The 20,668-nt window shown below is 38.2% G+C and overlaps 1 protein-coding gene across 1 annotated transcript in view; it reads right to left on the bottom strand.

Moving 5' to 3' along the window:
- SDK1 (sidekick cell adhesion molecule 1) overlaps positions 1–20,668 on the bottom strand; it is a 416,654-nt gene that overhangs the window by 137,729 nt on the left and 258,257 nt on the right. The window contains exons 7-13 of the mRNA XM_074918870.1: positions 19,840–20,030; positions 11,185–11,268; positions 5,853–6,047; positions 4,517–4,633; positions 4,094–4,261; positions 1,941–2,043; positions 625–801 (exon numbers count right to left, since the gene is read on the bottom strand). Of these exons, the coding sequence (XP_074774971.1) occupies positions 625–801; positions 1,941–2,043; positions 4,094–4,261; positions 4,517–4,633; positions 5,853–6,047; positions 11,185–11,268; positions 19,840–20,030 (1,035 nt within the window). The remainder of the gene's footprint in view (positions 1–624; positions 802–1,940; positions 2,044–4,093; positions 4,262–4,516; positions 4,634–5,852; positions 6,048–11,184; positions 11,269–19,839; positions 20,031–20,668) is intronic.

The following is a 20,668-nucleotide window of genomic DNA, read 5'->3' on the forward strand; positions in this document are numbered from 1 at the left end:
CTGAATTTCATAAGGTTCCTTTAGGCCCATTTCTCAGCCTAAGTCCCTCAGAATGGTGGCCCTGCCCTCAAGTGTATCAACTGTCTCCCATCCATTTTATGCAACTTACAAACTTTGTGAGCATGCACCTCAACACCTCTCCGGATCACTGTATAAAGATGCTGAACAGGGCATGCCCCATTACAGTCCCCTGTGGTAGTTCACTTGTTACTGGCTTCAAGTGGACTCACACCTCTTAATGTTTACCCTTGGAGCTCACTCACCCAGCCAGATGGATATGTACACAGAATCATCTAGTTTGGAAAAGACTTTAAAGATCACCTAGTTCAACCATTAACCTAACATTGACTGTTCTCAACAAACATGTAGTGGTTCAGAGAGATGCAGTTACTAGGAAGTAATGTCTGAGACTTCAGTTACGTGAATGCCCAAGCAGCATGGTAGCATACAAAAGGAAAGACTTTCAAGGCAGTTTAATTAGACTTAATTTCCCATTAAAAAAACCCAAAAGCCACACCAAAAATCAAACTTACAGACTCCACAGATCACCTAGAATGAAATGCTAGGAAAATGCCCAAGGGTATCTGAAACAAGCATAGCGTATATTTAAGATGGAATACTCACATCACTTCTAGTCGAGCCATTCTGGAGTCATTTCCTCCAAAAGAAATGACCTCACATGTATAGTCTCCGATGTCACCTGACCACGTCTGGCTGATGAGGAGGGTTCCATCTTCCTCTACTGTGATCCTGGAACTGCTGGATGGATTTATTACAACACTGTCCTTCTTCCAAAGATACCTGAGTATTACAATGTTTCAGTTATTAATTACTCATAAGAACGTCAAAATATATTTATATGAACTGTTCCGTAGGGTATCAGCTTCGGCATCCACACGTTAAAAAGGACAGGCCCCTACAGCTACTTTCAGGAGCAGTGCCTTTTACAAATTTAAGTTTTAGATTAGCAATCGGAACGAGAAATGAAACTGCATCCAAGATACTATATATTTTGTAAATGATACCATATGTTTTACATGGAAAAGGTGAAGTACTCATAAACATCCAGATTCTTAAGTCCACCTTAACCAGCATTTTATACTAGAACATCATACTCTGCAATTAACAGCTGAGGTGTTGGTCCATCTCTGCTAAGGCTGTAATAACATTAGACTGCATAATCAGTAACATCTTGAAACTGCTGTGGCAAGGTTTACCAGAGCTTATCCATCAAAACACACACATACCAACACATCACAGAGATGCGTGTAGCCCATGGTCTTACAATTAAGTATCTGTACATTAAATTTTTACACTTGTATTTCTCTTTCCAAAGTTCTTTCTGCAGTTCACCCTTCTAGCACCTTCCAAGCTGTTCCTTGCATTTTCTTTCATTTGTGTTGCTTTCAGATTATATGAATTTTCATGGCAAATTTATTTTGAAATTACTAGCTTCCTCTAAATGCCCTAGTACAAATTTTAATATTTCAGACAAATTCTGTTTTCCTTTACACAGTTAAAGCAGAATATAGCCCATAGTTATTGAGTTGTTTGCAAGAACATGGGCACCTCTTGTGGCTTTCATACACACCAGTGTAAACACTCCTGAAACCCTATTCCTTCTCTTTGGCTTTTACTCTCATTAAGTATCAGCTTCTGACAAGTTGGTTTTATTGATAGTGTATTAACCTTGACAGTAAAATCATGGAAGGCTATACTGAAGTCATGAAGTGGAACATAGCTCATTGTAAATAATACATAAGGCTGAAATGGAAGATGGGATTTATATGATTAATGATACAGCATACAATCTTATAATGCAGTAATCAGGGGCCTGGTGTTAAAATCTGGGGTCCTGAAACTTTGCACCTAATGCTATTCATACAGCTTATAAAATTAAGCTCAGATAAACCACACAAACAAGAACTGACACCACTAACCTGATTGAAATTCTAGGATCATGAGTTGCTTCACATCGCAGAGTGGCTGTCGTTCCTTTGATCACAGTGCTGTCCTCAGGAGGGTGAACAATGAAAGTGCGATCTGAAAGGAACACAAGCCATAGTTCAGGTGAAATTACATCATTTTGACTTGGGTATTCACTCAGAGAGTAGGCAACTGAACATATGTCATTCAAAGCAAGCAGGCCATTCCTCTTCAGGTCTTTGGTGTGAAGGCTCCCCTCCCTCTAACGCCATTGCGTCAAGAGAAGGTGGTACACTGCGGGGTGCAGAGAAGAAAAAGCAGGAGAGGGCATGAGTCTGAGTCTGAAGTGATCTGAGTAGGAAGAGTGCTAAAGCTGTACTGACTCTTGCTTGTCTTGTGGTGAGCATCTATGGCAACTCCCTGAAGTCGGAAGGCAGCAAGTATGTTTGGAAAGTGTTATGAATGAATCCAAACATAGACTGAGTCAGGAAACAAGTCACACGGTTTGGAGCAGGGTAAACAAAAACAAAGAAAATCTGTGCAAAGAATACACTTGAAAAATATCAAGAAAAAGGAAAACTTAAATGGCACCCTACAATCCTGACAAATCCAGGAAAGAGGTTAAAAGAGGAGGAACTTCTGGTAGACTGAATTTTTCATATAAGAAAGATATGCTGTTTACTCAAATGTTTCAGAACATCTTTATTCAAGCACCTCCTGGAGACCCAGAACACAATAATTGCTGTAACTACAGCAACCAGATCTGGGGTGAAAGATCTCTGTTATGCTTAACACACAGCAGCAGCAACAGATAGCATCAGCTGAAGCAGGTAGACAACTAGGATGAGTATAGAAGATCTGTGGATAATGTTAATCAGTCCCAAATCCCTACAGAGATAATCAGTGTCTACTGAGATCTCTCATACATGCACAAGAAGGAATCATCAGCAAAATCAAACGCTAACTCTAATAGCATGGAATTTTCAGCGTTACTCCTGACGTACCTGTGTATGCCTTTTAGTTTTATAACGGTGCTGTTGCTACACAAACATCAGGTCACATTCACTTTTCCCCCTCTCATACAGTACAATGAACAGGAACTATCTTATATGTATTAAAGAATGATGCTTTTGAGAAATAATAGGAAGGATCTCCTTTACTTGATCCATACACATGGATATCATTCAGTTTACAACATCCTGATATATACCAACTCTATATTGTCAATAAGATATAAATATGATGCCATGTGACACAAGTACATTACATCTACCGCCAGTACTGATTTCAGATATTCCCAAATTCACAAGGAAAAATATTTCTGATTTAATTTGCACAGTTGAGGATTAACAAGTGCCAAATATGTACCACACATCAGCAGCATAATCAGCACTACAAGTAGAGGAAAGGAGAGAGGGCCACAACACTTCTGTATTTATCATCATCATCTTATTGTTTTCAATTATTTTTAGTCCCAGCTCAGGGATCGTTATCTCCCACCTTCAGTAGCAAGAAACATGTTACACTTAAATTTAACTCACTTAGGAGTAACCCAGGTGAACATGTTGGATCAGACTCTCTTCCACAACAGAAGAAATGAAAAAACAGAGATCAAGGGCAAATGGTGAAGGACAAAAATAATTTCATGGGTTGTCCTGTGCCATGCCAGTCTGTAGCCTAAGAGACTAGCAGAGGTTTGCTGTACTTTGGTTTGGCTTCCAACAGTGCCCAGGGCCATAAAGAAATAGAAAGGTATGAGGAAAATCATATCCATTGTAGCTGTAGCCACCGCCTTAGTAACAGCATGGGCTGGTCTATACTGCCTGCAGACTCCTGGAGGCAGAAACCAGCTGCAAATAGCCAAATCTACAACTTAAAAGGTCTGATTTGCAATGCGAGATTCACCGAGGCAAAACCTGCATAAAATTGTAATTGTGATTTAAATACACTTCCTTTCACAAAATATAAAAGTTTATATGCATAATTTTACAAACAAAAAAGGTATTTGTGATAGGTTTCCTAAAATAGATACATTATTCCTATTAAATCATACAAGTATCTCTATTAACTAGAAAAGCATAATTACTTATGAAAATTTCCTGAGCATACAACAAAAACTGATTAATACTTGATTAAAGTTAGAATTTAAACAAAGAATTATCCTTACTCCACACTGTCAGCATCACAAAAGCATTCAGAGCTCCTTCAGAGTTGACTGCACAGCAAGTATAATTGCCGGCATCCTGAAGGTAAACGGGTGTTATCTGGAGCCCTCCAGATTCAAGAAGAATGAAACGAGGAATCTGAACTGAGCCACTGGCTAAGATCTGGTTTCCTGAAACACAGAAGGGAAAACCAGCACGATTAGTGTCACATAGGCTGCATGGATTAAGCATTGCGATTCTTCCAAGAGAAGAATTATAACCTATCCAAGGCCACTGGCTCACAGCAGCCCCACAACAAACCCTCTGCTGGCAGAACCAGAGAAATGAAGAAATATGCACTAAATGGATCTACACAATCTCAATAATAGGAATGGACAAGAAAACATGGATTACAGCTTTTCCACAACAACTTAATAACTGGCTACCTTTCTTCCATGAGATGGCAGGTTTTGGAGCTCCTGAAACTTCACAGATTAGCACTGCGGTCATCCCCTCTGTAACAGTGGTATCCTCTGGAGGCTGTATAAATGCTGGTTTAATGTCTAGAATCAAAAATTTTTAAAACTCAATGCATCAGTTATCAGAAAGATCCTTTACCTATTATCATGGACTACTTTACATCCCATTTTATAGAGCTGATCATGGAGAAGGACATGACAATAATACATGAAAACCTTTCAGCAGTGACTGTAACCTTTCATTATTCATCTCCTAGGAATTGTCTAATTCAGTTTATTATCTACATGGAAAATAAATATCTTGTACATGTACAAGCAAGATGCCTTACAGAGAGAGGAAGATAAAGCTCAAAATGAGTGTTTGGGGGGAAGTTGAGAAATCTAGATAAACAAAACTATTTTCTTTCATCTTCATAACGGAGTTCTTTAAGATGAAAAGCAACTTGAGAAAGGCATTAACTTTGAAACTTAAATGTCAGCCAAAAGAATTTAGAACCTGAGTCTCATCCAAGACATTTTCCAAGTTTCTTTCTCTCTTATTTTCCCCCAGTTGCATTTTATTACATTTCTTTCTGCAGTTTTCTAGATATATATTGAGCTGGGGCTGATCTATTTTCTGAGGCCAGTAGGAATTCTGACCAGTATGTGTAAACTGCTCTTGGGCTAAAAATCAGCTTCCTGAAGAGGAGTTATAGTATTACAGAAATGCCTGTTAATAATCAGTGTTAAAAGAGACTACCAGGATTTGTAATTCTTCCATAGAGAAGAGTGTACCTCATTAACAAAACCATTTTAATCAGACTTTTTTTGGCCAAAAAAAAGACATTTAACTTGAACTTTCTTTATTTCCCCTACTAAATGTAGTTGTAGACAAAAGGCAGATAATCTGATACCATGTACAATCACAAAGCAGTAGCTCAAATTCAGAACAGAATTAAGTTAGACTAGAACTAAATAATTTAAGCATAAAGAAAAAAGTATTTCACAATTAACCTTTTTTTTAAATTATTTTTTTTTTTTTTCCCTTTTCACTAAGTTCTCCTTTCTTAGCATGAAATAAGAGAGTTCACCTCAAGCCTCTAATGTCATGGAAAGTTTTTCTACAGGCTTCAGCAGATCATGTTCAGGCCACAGAGGGAGTTTTGGGGTACCTTACAGCTTGGGCAGCTACACTTGACAAAAATCAAGATTGTGTGAGCCAAACTAAACAAGCACAGAGCAGCGGAGAAATCCGATGGACGTAGGGTCACCTACAGAAATGACAAGACAACCCATGGATCTCTTATCACAACTCCTAACTCACTAGTCACATCCAGGTAGGTGTACGTCTGTATCTCCCCAGCTTTATTACTAGCAAAGCACTGGAAGATTCCAGCGTCCTGAGGACGCAGCGCATGGATCCGCAGCCCACCACTCAGTAGTACTTTGTAACGGGGATTTTCCAGCTTGCTGAGGGGAATAGAGTCCTTATACCAGGCCAGGGTGGGAATGGGAACACCTATTTAAAAAAAAAAAAAAAAAAAGTAATTTCACTATTAGCTTTTGCAAAACATATTTTAGGTAGTCAAAATACCTAACACTATTATGGTCATATCCCTGGTTTTCCATCCTTCAACACCAATTATTTATACCTTTACAAGCTGCTTTTGATAAATGGAGGCTGTATCTTATATTACCGATGGTAATAATACACTACAGAACACGTGGGAATAAAACCAGCAAACAGTGAAAGAAGGAATGTTGAGAAAACACGTTATCAAATTACTTTCTTCACCCAATCATATTTCATGCTACTACAAAATAAGATTTACAGCAATTTCATGTTGAAAGCCAAAATCATGCTACTTAAACAGCAGCAGTATGGCAATGCGGTAAGTCTATAAGACTGTTCCATCCCAAATAAGATTCTTCTGTGCTACTGTAGCTAAAATGTCAAAATAAAAAAAGAGATGGTGAATTACGCATAGAAAATGAAGTGCTCACATGACTGTATTTGAGTCCTAATTTGGCAGCTTAGTTTGAGCTGATGTGCAAACAATGAGATAGTTTAAATTATTATAATTTTTATTCATTCTCAAGCTTCACCTCTTATTTGAGAAATGCAGACATTAGGAGAAGCAAAATCCTACCCTAGATATAACTTACAGTCCCATTTATTCCTGTTTTCTTTCATGTGTATGTTCTACAAACCCTGACACAGTTATTTCACACATATTTTTGCTGCAGTCATATCCCAGTCAGCTGGGATAAAGTGGCTGTAAATTTAGTATCTACAAATAGCATAGGATTCTCTTTTCTTCGAGGTATGTCAGAGGCCTAGAACAGTCATACACAGATGTTCCCGTCTCACTCCTCGAATCAGACAATGTTTTATCTTTACCTCCCAGAAACCCTTAACTGCTCAAATGCTGAGGGTCCTATGCAGGGATCTGAAGTGAAGCAGATATTTTATTATGTGATTGGATAATCGCAGGATCACAAGGGTATTGAGATGATTTAAGTTACCTCAGCCCCAAATGTGGCATTTTCATAACCAGTAGCTATTTTTGAACACCTATCACTCGAAACTTTAAAATAAGGTAAAGAACTATGGACTTAAATTCAAGGGTGAGTGAAATTTACCCAAACAGAGAAGAGCAGGGTATCACAGAAGCATTAAGGATGGGATGTCACTGATGAATCGAGCATCTGCAGACAATGAATTTCACTGCAATGTCGGCAATGACTTAAGGTTCTCAGAGCAAAAGCACTATGAGAAGATCTATGTTATCATCATAATCATTTTAAAAATCCTGAAGTTAAATACTCCGGTATTATACTTCCATTCATATCTTTTCTCAGTGTACTTATTCTCTTTCTACAGACAAAAGCTACATTAACTACTGGAAAGAATGTACAAACAATATATGGAACGATTGAAAACAACATTCAGTTGCTGCTGTTACTTTTATAAACATGTGTCATTTACTACAATCACCTCCGATGCTTTTGTTCTGCTGATAAAATAAAATGTACTCATAATCTAGAAGGTAATCATCTCAGGAAGAAATCCACTATGTAGAGTGCATTGTCTGATAGAGAATAGACGTACTGTCATAGCTTGCAATAGGCATAATTTAAATTTCATACAACAACCCATATAGAGAATTAGCGTAAATTTCAATGTTCAGAATTCTCGGTGAGAGTGTTATTCATCTCTCGAAAATCCTCCCGGGCAAATACAAATTATCACTGAGTAATGAAGAAACAGATGATGCAAAATGGAATAGTTCTCCTGATGCTGAGAAGCCTGGAAATGATTTCAAGTTTAAATAATAGCAACTCCATTTTCCCACACATTAGGCTTGATAGGCACCTAGGAAATAATGAAATCCTGCATTTAGTACACTCAAACCTTTAACATTGGTGTCATTCCATAAATCCCATTCTACTAACAGTATTAGCAAACCTTCTAATCCTATAATCACTGTGAGATACACCTTCCTATCACCAACTCAGCTGACAAACTGAATATTACCATCTCTATTTTTCTACATTTCAGTTACAGATATCTTCCTCTACTCAAAGTTATGAGTCTGAATAATAGGATCTTATCTAAGCACTCTGATGCCTGTCAGCAGCATTCATTTGGGCTTTAGTGATCTTCCCAGAAAGATTTGTGTTCCAAGTTGTACACGTTTTCTTTTACCATTTTGCTACTCCTTTCGCTATAAAGTTGGTTAAACCCAGCTGCCTTTCTTCTCCCCCTCTCCTACCCCACGGCCTTTCCTCTCTCCCCATACCCACAATGGAATTTTGCTTCTTTTCCTCTCTAAACACTTCTGGTGAAAAAATTATGAAGAGAAGAAAACACTTTAAAGACCTTTCAGACTATACCTTTCCAAGTAGTATCCATCCTACCTTACTGTTTGAAAGATTACAGAGTGGCCTAAAGACCAGTAATAATAAATAAAATAAGCTTATTTCTCAGTATCTATGCATTTTTCACAAAGTCATCTAGTGTAATGGAGAAGGGAAGGCAGGAAATATGACTCTGGTTCTGGCTTTGCGACTTTCCCTGTAATCTTGGGCAAATAATTTATGCAATGTGAGGCTCAGTTTCCCCAGCTGTGAAACAGATGCTTGACTCTTTGCCAAATTTAACTTACCTAAGAACCTGGATAAGAGACTTGAAATATTCACTATGTCATTTTTGTTACTTATTTTTTATAGCCTTCTCGAGATCCCAGTGGGCTACTGGGGAATCCCCAAAGCATCCTTCCATCTACTTGTCTAAACAGGTAGAACTAAAGTCCAATTAACTGCTCTCCCTAGACACCACCACCACTGCCTGCAGCTCTAAACTTTCTATAAGGAAATAAGAAAAAGCATTGAAAGGAAAGCCATTCAAAATGCAGGCAGCACCAGCAACTGCTGAAAGATACACAGCAGAGCATGGTTACTGCGCAGTCTGATACACTGAAACTCCATTACAGGGAAGTATACAGCTAGTCTGTGCAAGTTGCAATTTTATTTACAGTTAATCTCTATTTATACTGTGAAATGAATCTGTCTCTCACATTCAAAGTACACCAAGACTTGGCAAATGGGCTTTGTGCACAGAACTTGATGGGGCTGGGGGAAATGCAATCTGTCTTCCTATTTGTAGGAAAGGTACAGGGCAGCTCTGCAGTTCCCCATGTGCTTTACTCTAGCTCTGAGCAGGGAAGACAGCAACCTTCATTTACCCTCTTTAAATGCTGGCAACCGCCAGATTTGTGTAATAATGGATCAAAACTCCTCGATGTTTAACATTAGTATCTGCCTGTCATAAATCTGTTACAGATACTCAGCAAAATAATCCATATGAAGACAGGTTTCCATGCTCCTGCACCACATTCATCAGCAAATCAGCTGTGCACTAGAAGAGTTCAGCAAAAATAAATAATTCTGTCTAGTAAGGATTCCCATATCTCCAATAAAATCTCATCTACTGAGAACGGTTATGAGTGCCCTATTGATCCCCATGGGAGCTGAACTGCTCAAAGGAAGAGTTAGGGTAGAAGGATGAGTTAGAAGCCAATCTCTTCTCTCAGGTTTTGGGGTGGACTTTTTTGTAATATATGAAAAAAGAAATGAGACAGCAGGTTGGGTTTTCTTCAGTAACAATGAGATAGTCCAAAGATTTATCAAATAGTTGTATAGGATTGAGACATTTCTCAAAAAAATCTCAGAATGTTTAACTCAGTTTCTCTAATGATACAACACTTTGTTTTAATTCTGATACTTGAAAAATTGTCTCCAATAAAAAAAAAGTCAATACATTTATCATAACACATGCTGAAACATGAAGTTGGTGGCACATGGCCAGAATAAATGTCTATCTAGTCACATTTCCTTCCTTTGAAACTGTCTTGTCTTGGATGCTCAGTCACAAAACACAAGAGCAGCCCAAGGACAGAATGCTATTTCCACCTTCTCAGCTCCAATAATCTGTGCTTTAGCTATTTCCTGAACCAGACATTGCGTACACATAGCTGTGTTTAATAGTCCTTACTGGATTTTTCTTCCATAAATTTTGTTTGTTTTTCTAAAAGATTTTTATGCCTGATCTTCGCTACTGCCTGGACCAATGACCTCCAGCCTGTTTTCTGAAAAGGTACTATCTTTCCTTCATTGTACAAGTCCTGCCTAAAAATTTAGCTGTGTGCATCCTCTACTTCTTACACTAAGCAATACAGAATCGTCCTCTCCTACTCGCCTTCCCACATGGCACCCATCATTCAGTTATCTCTTTCACAAAGTGTCTGAGTCAATTTAATTTTCTGTTATTCAAAACTCATGGTAGACCTCTAGTTACACTATTCCTACTTTTGTGTATCTTTTCTGTTTTTCCTACATCCCTCTCTCCAATACAGTGATTAGAATTGTGAGAAGTGTTTGAGACAGGGGTGTCCCATGGATTCATACAGTGCCATTCTCTTACTTTTTCTCTATTCCTTTCTTCCCAGTACCTAACATTTTGAACCATGGCTTGGCACTGAACTGATGTTTTCAGAAGACATATATTTTCTGCATAGCAATAGGAAATTTCATCTGTGTCAATGATGTCATCTGACAGTTTATAGTCCATTTCAAATCATAAGAACGTTCTGCAACTCTTCTGTGGCCAGTTTTAATGTTGATTTTCTTGAATAATCTCATATAATCAGCAAATATTACCATCTTGCTATTCATCCTCTTTTCCACCACGGCATTTATAAATATGTTGTACTACACAGGTTCCAGCAGAGATTCCTGGTGAACTCCACTGACAGCAGGTCCTGCTGTGTTTTGTTTAGAAAGCTATTAACTAACAACAAAACCTTGTCTCTTATAACCTGATAGCTTCATTTCTATAAGACATCTCATTAAAGGCTTCTGAAATTCCAAATCATCTGGAGCATCCTTACATGCTTGCTTCATAGAATCACAAAATGGTTTGGGTTGGAAAGGACCTTAAAGGTCATCTAGTTTCAACCCCCCTGCCATGGGCAGCGACACCTTCCACTAGACTGCAGAGACCTTAAAACATTAAACATTTATATAAGATGCATTCTTCAGTACTGGACATACACATGTCATTCATCCAAGTCTGAACATGTCTGCACACTCACCCATTGCCTGGCACAGGATGTCCACGTCTTTCTCCACCTCAGCCAAAATCACACTCTCTGGTTCAGCCGTAAAATATGGTGGTTCTTTAGAGCAGGGAAAGCAAATAAATGTAAAGAAACAAAGCCACAAAAAATGAAAAATAGGCATTGATTTAAAGATATTCATCATATAATCTCTCCGCACGTGTTGTATTTAATATAGTGTGTTACAAATAGAGTAGTTGTCTAAGTTTTCCTCTACTTGGAGGTGGGTTTTTTTGATAGTAAAAGCATCATTAAAAAGCCAACGATTTTTTGCTATGCTGACTATGAATTCCAAAGCGTCAAGTCAATGTAAGATAAGATTGAGGGGTTTGCACTGCAAATTAATACTCAGAGCAGGGGCTACTTTTCAGTTTATAGGCCTGAATCATGGAACATTCTAATTCTTTGTTCAGAAAGGCCGTCCCGAGAGGTTTATAAAGGTTTATATTTACAACATAGCATTTTATAGGACAGTTTGCTTCAGTATCTAAACTAAATTCCACCTCGCGAAGGCATGAAGCATATCAAATAAAGTGCCATAGCATGTCAGAGAGCCAACATCAGAGGACAAGTGCGGCATAATTAAAAAAAATTCTTCTCAACTGTTATATTTCTTGAAAGCAAACAGATTTAATGCTTTAATTGAAGTTATAGTAATAATCATAAAAATCCACACTTTATCATTAGGACTAAAAGATATTAGACATTTAATTAAACAAAGAAAAGATTCCAGAAATTGTAGAGTATGCTGTCATGTAATTCTTTCTTCTATGCAGCACAAAATTGAAGAGCATCATGTCAAAGTCCCACAGGCATTAAGGTTGCAGTAATTATCACGGTAACTAAAAACTGTCATAGTCTGTTCAATGCAATTATCATCTGAGTACTGTTTTTAGAAGCATTTTATTTGATTATAACTAGAGTTCTGTTGTAGCATAGACAAACTGTCTGGGAAGTTTTACAAAAATACAGAAAGACAATATAAGTAGCTTGTGAGAACAATTTACTCATATTTTCATTTTAAGGAAATCAAGTTTGAAAAAATGTAGTAAGCTACAACAAGATCCAAGGTCATCTGACCTGATCTTCTCTTAAATCTCTTCACCAACTATGTTTGAAAACCAGATGTGTTGTTTGTATTACTGATAGGCCGTTAGTATTTTCATAAATAAAACAAAAGTCACATAATTTTATCCTGCAAAATACTGTTTCTCCTGCTACAACCTGTAATGTAGCAAGTGTTGCTACTATTTCACAGGGATGACATGACATGCAATCAGGTACACATCAGCAAGCATCTGATTAGAGTGTAACCCCCCCTTTCCCAGCACCCCTTCCCACTAACTACAATAAAATACTTGCTTAAGTGTACAGAACTGGGGTCTCATTTGAGCACTAATAGATATTACAATTCTGTATTCATTCCAAATAAAGTCAATCAATATTAGTCTTCAAAATCCTGTGCAGAGGAGGTGAAGTTGCAAAATAGCCTGGAATACTCATTTACCCAGCAAAACCAATAAAACTACCTGATTTATTATATTCTAATAATATACATGTGTTAACATTATTGATCCTTGCTGCCTAAATATAAAGCTATTAATAAACATGCATAATAAGTTGTGATTTATTGCATATGATCTCATGCGTTAATCTAAACAACAAATTGAAGAGCTGAACATTTAATTGAAATTCACTGATAGCACACTGTGTTTGACATGTTTGATCAACTAAGTTGCTGAGTCCTCCGCAATCATCTAAGTACATGTTTTAACTCTGAGTACTCTCTTTATTCTCATGCCATCTTCCAAGCCTTGTGTGATGTTTTCCTTGCACCCCATTTTCCAGAATTTTATCTTTTTAATTTCTGAACTTGCAGTGTAGTATCCTTACTTACCTATGCATCTGTCTGTGGACACAGAGGTAAGTGTCCTTCTGTCCATCTCTCAAAGTAAAATTTGAATCTTTTGTTCTATGACAAATTAATTTGATTTTTAGGAGAGGAAAAGGGGAAAGGTGGCCAAAGTAGCGCAGGATCAAGACAGTATCCAGACACATACCCCCACATCCAGACATTCATTTCTAACTTTGGGCTGCGTCTATGGATGTCTCTTCAGTCAGTGAGATTCAAGTGCATTTGTCTCCTTTTAGGGAGTTCCTGACTGCACATCTTCCACCCCCCCTTTTATAAGGCACTCTGACCTTAATGGGGCAATTTCTAAACTTGGCAACCTTCAGCTGCCAGCTCTCAAACTTTCTCCTACATCAGCAACATATTCACACACCGGTGATAAATTTGCAGATTTATCTTCAGCATGGGTCTGCAGTCCAGCTGCAAAGCACTTAATGTGACCTCAAAGATGCTAGTGGTGCCATGACCACTGCTTATGTACTACCATTGCATACAGTTTCTGCAGTTATACTTGGCATATTTATACAGTCTGCTCTCCCAGTGCCTCTCCCAAAATCCTATCCTACAATCTGTGTGCCTTCCTTTAAATCCCATACAGGCTGTTATGCCATCCTCAGAGAAACTTATTACATTAAGAGATGCTTAGGTGAGCAGGTATCTAGCAATGAATTACCTGACAAGGAACTTGAAGTCAGTGACAACTGTCACTTAGCAAATTGGACTGTGATGTTATAAAAAGAAGATTCACATCAGCTTCTTCTGAAAGAAGCAGGAAGAAATGAAAGCAGACAAGACAGAGAAAGAGCAGGAACAGCAGAAAGATGCAATCTAAAGGACACAGGCAACTCCCAGAGGACTTTCAGGATGTAGGTGTGCCAACAGGCATGATTTCCAGTCTTCGTCATGCCCAAACTACCTTTTCCCTTACACTAAAGCCTACTGAACTCAATTCTTACAGCATTCCAGCAGCTGGAAGCCCTGCCAATTGCTACAATTGACATAGAGGGGTTGAGAGGCTGAGGCAACAGCTGTGCATAGAGGGGTCAGATCTTATTCTTGCATGATAAGCACAGATAGATAAAACCTTCCAAAAGCAAGTCTACAAATTTACTGATCGTTAACTACGTGCTTCTGCTGTCTGAAGTTAGAGATAAGCCTGGATGAGAAGACTAATTCATAAGGGAAGTCTGGAAGATCTAGAATACCACATGGACAATAGTGCTGTGGCATCCTAAGTCTAATACACACGGAAAATTAATCTTGGTGATTTAAACTATGAGAGAATCACAGCAGTATTGGTGTAGGGCTTAGAGAAATGAAACTGTGCTGCTTTTCCATATGCATGTGTTTTACACTAGCAACGTGGGTGCTCGAAAGGTCCTTTGCTGTGAGGGTCTATGGCTTCCACAGAATTCAGGCTGCAGAAGAAACAGATCTAGTTACAGAGTCTAGACAGATGAAATCTAGGCTCTCAGCTTTTCAGAAGAGTCAAATGTATCACCTGCACATCAGGTGTGTGCCTGAGGGCCTGTCGGCCCAGCATAAATTGCAATTGAAAAATTCAGGGTATCTCAATTTGGGTGCTATACTCCACCTGGTGAACACTATCAGAAAGAAGGTATAAAAATGCAGCAGTACTTACAGGGGTCAGATGGCATTCTGAATGGGCATTCTGGATGTCTGTATATATGACTCTAATGCATATTTATAAGGCTTGGTTTGAATCACACAATATGAATTTGAACATTTATTGTTGTAGGCAATAATCATGTATGGAAATTTAATATGTGTGGTGAAATTACAATGCCTTCCAAACTATATAACATGCCAGACACAAGCCCCCAGACATGGCAGTTCCTAGGAATGACAGTAGTCTGTTGGTATCAGGTCAAACATTTAATTTTTTTGAAATTATAGAATCACAATGGTTAGAATAGAGAAGGACCCACTACACTGAGTTCACCCCGCCGGCAGTGCAGCAAGCTATGCAATGAGAGGGGTCACATCTCATATTAGGCTGAGAGAAACAGATACTGTATTGTTAGGATATTGTATTGGTGTTTGATCTTAACTAAAAGGTCAAGAACAAGCAAAGGGGAAAACGAATATTTGAATATAAATGCATGCTTTTAATGGTTGTTGAGACTTTCAGGGTTTTTTGCACTACATAGATCACTGAAAAGATAGCCTCTCTGCAAAGCCCTTGGGAGCCAGCAAAATTTGATACTGTTCTAACGTCCCCCACGCAGAGTTACATGGTCACTGATTTTAACATTCAAAAGATAGCAGTCAGCATCCATTATATACCCTTCAAGCTGCATTGGAGATGTGTGACCTAATCCTAGATACATGCATGAAAGTCAGAAAGAACAGAGAAAGCCCCGGGGGCTCCTCCAAAGCCGAAATTCCTGCATCACTCAGAAATTCAGGCCTGCGTATATGAGAGGAAAATTGAGCCTTAAACATGGAAGCCTTTCCCTATCATTACCATAAACTAAAATATTCAGTAAATATCCCTGTAAAGAATGGGGAACTGGAAACTTGAGAGTGCCTTGTAGGTACGAAGTCCGTAACTCCAGACAGATCAGACTGTCCGTGCTGGAAGAGAAGCCGCATTGTATATGCAACTGTAACAGGTTCCTTGAAGCAGGATCTTTCTTTGCATGAATATCAGGTTATAACAGAGAGAGATTAAAAGGTACTCTTAGTTTGTTACTATGAGCTGCAGTCTGTGTGTTCTAAAACCTTAGAGCAGCACAGGGAACGCATCTCCCCTTTGCAGAACTGAAAGAAGGGGGAACTTCTGAACGTCAGCGACAGAACTGGACTTCCCAGAAGTCCCCTTACTTCACTGTGGTGTAGGTCCTGTGTGCATTTGGGCCGAGGCTATGTCCATCTCAAGAACCTCTGAGCCTTGCCAAATCAAAATTTGTCAACATTTCTCTGCTTTAGGGCCAAACTGAAGTTTAGGCAAGTCCAAAGTCATTTTATATTATAGTTTTCCCCAAAGTTTTTATTCTTTTCTTACAGACAGTACATGAATGCAGTCATCATCGTCTTTTCTTAAGCTCAATGCATGAACACAATCATCATGAAAAACTATTTCCTTTGCTTTAAAGACATCATTTGTAGCATTTCAAAATGTCTAAGCTAGAGCCTCCAGAGCTCTTGTTTCCAGAGATCTGAGCACAAGGTATTCAGGTGGCTAACTGCAGAGGAAAATAACTTCTGTTCAGGCTGCTGTATATACAGTCAATGCAAATTCATGAACAATGTCAATGCACAAAGAAGGCCCTTCTGCACCTCCACACTTCCGGGAGAAGTAGAGTGAAGGAGGAATATCCCTACAGTTCATTTCAGAGCCTAGCCAGGCGGGCCCTCCATATTAACATCAGAATTTTTCTCATGTGCTCCTGGAACCCATGAAGCTCTATCCACACCTGATGAGAATCTTTAAGAGAGTAGCCGTAAGAGAGAGACAGATCTACCACACTCCCTTATTGTCCTGTTTTCAGAAAGAAACCGGTCCAGCTGGGATGTAAATACTCTCTCTAGGAAACAGCAAGATAAGAATAATATGTCTATTACTGTAGTTGTTCTAGGCACAAAACTGCTCCAAGAAGAAGGGAAGCTCTCTGCTGTGATTCTGCTTTGTTGTATCCTATTCCTTTGGCCAGACCAACAGGGCTTCAACATCTCATCACACCAGGCCACTCTTTCTAATTGTTTTTCTTCTCAGTTTGTTCAGTTTTTACTTTCTGACTGCATCTGATTTAAAGAGTAGTATGGATTTAATGTAATGGAAGGGTTTCATTCCTCATTTTCTTAAGATAAAATTCAACATTTCCCATGGAAAAGTCACTTTGAAAATGGCTATTGCAATCTGTTGCTAACGCAACTTGCGGAACTGGAGCAAAAGAATTTAAGATTAGCTCAGTTTTCAAATTGGTTTGCTCATGAGAAGACTCCTAAAATTACTTAATCTTCAAACTGTTAGTGATAAAACAAATGTGCTCTTATCTAATCTGCAACAAATCTTTCCAAACTGTTACTGTGCCAACTGAGGAACATGCTACCTTTAAAAAATTTATAACAACTGCAGCTAATAAAACCAGGGTTTGGAACCACTTCAGTTTATCTTTGCTGGAACAATATGAAGATGTCAGAAAGCTCTTTGTGACATTCAGAAGAAAATTGCAGTGTAGCACAAGACTATAGAATTTTCTTCTTGCTTATGTATACTACTTTATTACATTAGAAATACAGATTTTTCAAATATTATTGTGATTTTAATTTACAAACGGAAATATACTCTCACAAATATTCTGAAAAAAATCAGAGATAATATTGTAGGTCACAAATAATAATTTGAACTGAGTACATGCTTTTGTACTAAGTTCCACTGCCTTCTAGTAAAGCTCATCATCATCTGAGCCCACACTCAAGCTGTGCAACTTGCCTTAGCTGGGAAAGGCAAGGACTAATGTATTTGTAAAAAAGCTTTGATTAACTCAGTATTTGTAATATCTTTGATGCATCTTTTTATCGCTACCTTTATTCTACCTGTTAATAGCAAAATACTTCTTTCTATTAATCCACAAAGGCTCTCATCACCATACTATTGATGGTCTATATTTGATTTATTCCAAATCACTTTGAATACAAACCTCTTCTATTAACACAATTTCCTTTTCCTGTTAGTCAAGATCCCTTATTAAGTCCACACTGTGTTATCCTCCCAAGAAGTACAGCTCATTATCAGGTCACTATCAACATGTACACACTACAAATATTTTATGTACCCAAATGGATAAGCATACTTGATTCTTCGTAAGTACTACTTAATATGAAGGATATACCACAAAAATCCTTAGGTTTGAATCTTGTCTGCACTTTCCTCTAGAACCCATCCCTTGGCTAATTAAATAATGACCAGATCCATCCAAGAGTTCTAAGGTTGAATATATTTATGTATTAACTATAATCCTTTGATTTGGCTTCCTGTTTAGAATTTGAGATCCATCCTGCAGCTCAAGAAACTCATAAATAAAGAAATCTATCAGGCTTTGCTGACACATTGAGTAAACACCTGCAACTGAAGTGTCTTGTTCCATCAGAAGAAAATAAAAGTAATTGGTAACCAATTTGTTTCTGCTTTCTTTCATCTGCTTGTTCTTATCTACAGGCCTTTTCATAACTTCATTCCCTGACAGCCTCCTAAAACTGGATAAGAAATAAATAAAACATTTAAAAATAAGAGAGCAGATAAGCTACTAAAGAAAGGCAGCACTGCTAGTTTAATATGATTCCCCAATGATTGTTTCCCAGTTTTATTGTAACTGTATTTAAGAATCTTTTACATTAACCAAGAGACTCCTTTAAGTATTGTGTTAGACTGGATCTGACAGCATAGCAGCAAAGTTAAACTAGTTACAATAAAATCTTATGAATAAGGAAGAGTTTAAACAAAAAACATAAATAAGTGAAATCTGTCTCTGCTCCTTAAAGGGAAGGGAAGGCACAAGCTAATAATTCTAAGAAACAGAATACAAAGAGAAAGACTGGAATCAAACTTCATCCAGCAGATAATAAATATATAGAGACACAGTGCTACAAATGAACCTGGAACAGAGCTTTGCAGAGAGAAGAGCTGTTTTCTCATTTAGCATGAACTACTATAAATTGCTTTAGTAGAATACAGACCATCCAGCAGTCTTTAAAATTGTATTTTCAGAAGGCCAAAAGAGTGTAGAGAGCTGTGTGCTGAATTCCCTCTTGCAATGCATTACAGAAATGCATGTGCATGAATTCTGATCAATGCTAGACTTGTAGCATTGCCAGAGCAATAACCTCTCCAGGACACTTGCACAATTGTTGCTGGGACTCTTACACAAAAGCTAGACTTCACGAATCAGCTCTGGCTTAAGACATGTAAAGGTTTTAAACATCTCTTTTATTCTAAAAGTCCTAAAAAACTCTACATTGTGTGCCGTGTGCTAATTTGCATTATTATATCAGGATATGACATGCATGCTAACTACCATTTCTAAATCATAACCTTGCTACAGCAAAACTCCAACGTAGAGGTGACAGTGGGAGCAGGCAGGGAAAGGGCATCAATGTCCCTTTAAAAATATTAAAACCAAAGTCTCCTCAGAGTCGTAGGTCTAGCACGTAGCACCTATTTTAAAGGTATTTCCTTCTCCTTTTTGTTACCTCAGTAATGATATCTGCCTGCCTGTGCGCTCAGGAATGTCCTTGGCCCCCTGACTGGCACTTGCAGCAGACAACATCACAGAAGTGCTCCTAAAAGGCTTCTTTTGGAAATACAGGCACTTGACATATTAAAACTAGATGTCAGCAATCTGGGAGTTAATCAGGATTTAATGCATCTAAAAGCCAAGATGTGGAAGCTGCCCAATAAGGATTTTACTACTATATTTCTCCAACTTCTGATTAAATGTATAGTTTCACAGGGTATTCAGAATCACATCACTGTTTAAAAAAAAACCACTAAAATTCTGTTTGATGAATTTATATTCATGGGGAAGAACAGCTGAATTAATTTGGAAGATAACCCTCCTTCACCTCCTTTGTTCTGTTCTCCGAAGAAAGGTTCAAATGTAAGGTCAATGAAATATTAAGATATCAATTTTATTTCCTATTATACCTCAGCCTAGAGCCTGCTTTACTAAAAAACACGTTGCCTTGAGAATTACCCATTATAGAAAGGAAGGCTTTCGCTCTTGCTGGTTCCTCTGTGTTGTCTCTCAATTTTGCTTCACAGAAGTACATTCCCACATCAGCAGAGGTTGGGTTGGTGATAGTGAGTCGTCTCCCAAAACTGCTAACGCCAGTGGTTACTTTTACTCCATTTCTCTTCCAGGTAATGCTTAGTCTCTCAAGAGGTCTGTTGAGGTTTTAAAAAAATAAGCAAACAAGAATACCACAAAACATATATATTACAGAATAATCTTGTCTGCAGTTATATAGATATTATGACATTTATAGGATCATAGAATGGTTTGAGTTGGAAGGGACCTTAAAGATGATCTAGTTCCAACCCCCTACCACAGGCAGGGACAACTTGTGCTAGCCCAGGTTGCCCAAAGCCCATCCAACCTGGCCTTGAACCCTTCCCAGGAGGGGGCAGCCACAGCTTCTCTGGGCAACCTGTGCCAGTGTCTCACCACCCTCACAGGGAACAATTTCTTCCTTATATCTCCCCCTCTTTCAGTTTAAAGCCATTACCCCTCATCCAATCCCTATATTCCCTGATAAAAGAGTCCCTTCCCACCCTTCCTGCAGGCCCCATTCACTATTAAGAAGTAAATGCATATATAACTTCTACACATCAAGACTTCAGACTACTTAAGTGGCATTATGCGGGTACAGTTAATTGATACAGCAATAGAACTTAAGTGCTAATAATTTGAATTCTCTAAGCAAAAGAACTAAATACTGCTATGGGAATCAGCTGCATGGGAAGTGCTTTCATTACAACTCAATTACCAAAACAGTATTAATCATATCAAGAACATCTCTGCC

Source organism: Athene noctua, chromosome 15 (assembly GCF_965140245.1).
Source record: "Athene noctua chromosome 15, bAthNoc1.hap1.1, whole genome shotgun sequence".
In the NCBI taxonomy this organism is placed as follows: Eukaryota; Metazoa; Chordata; class Aves; order Strigiformes; family Strigidae; genus Athene; species Athene noctua.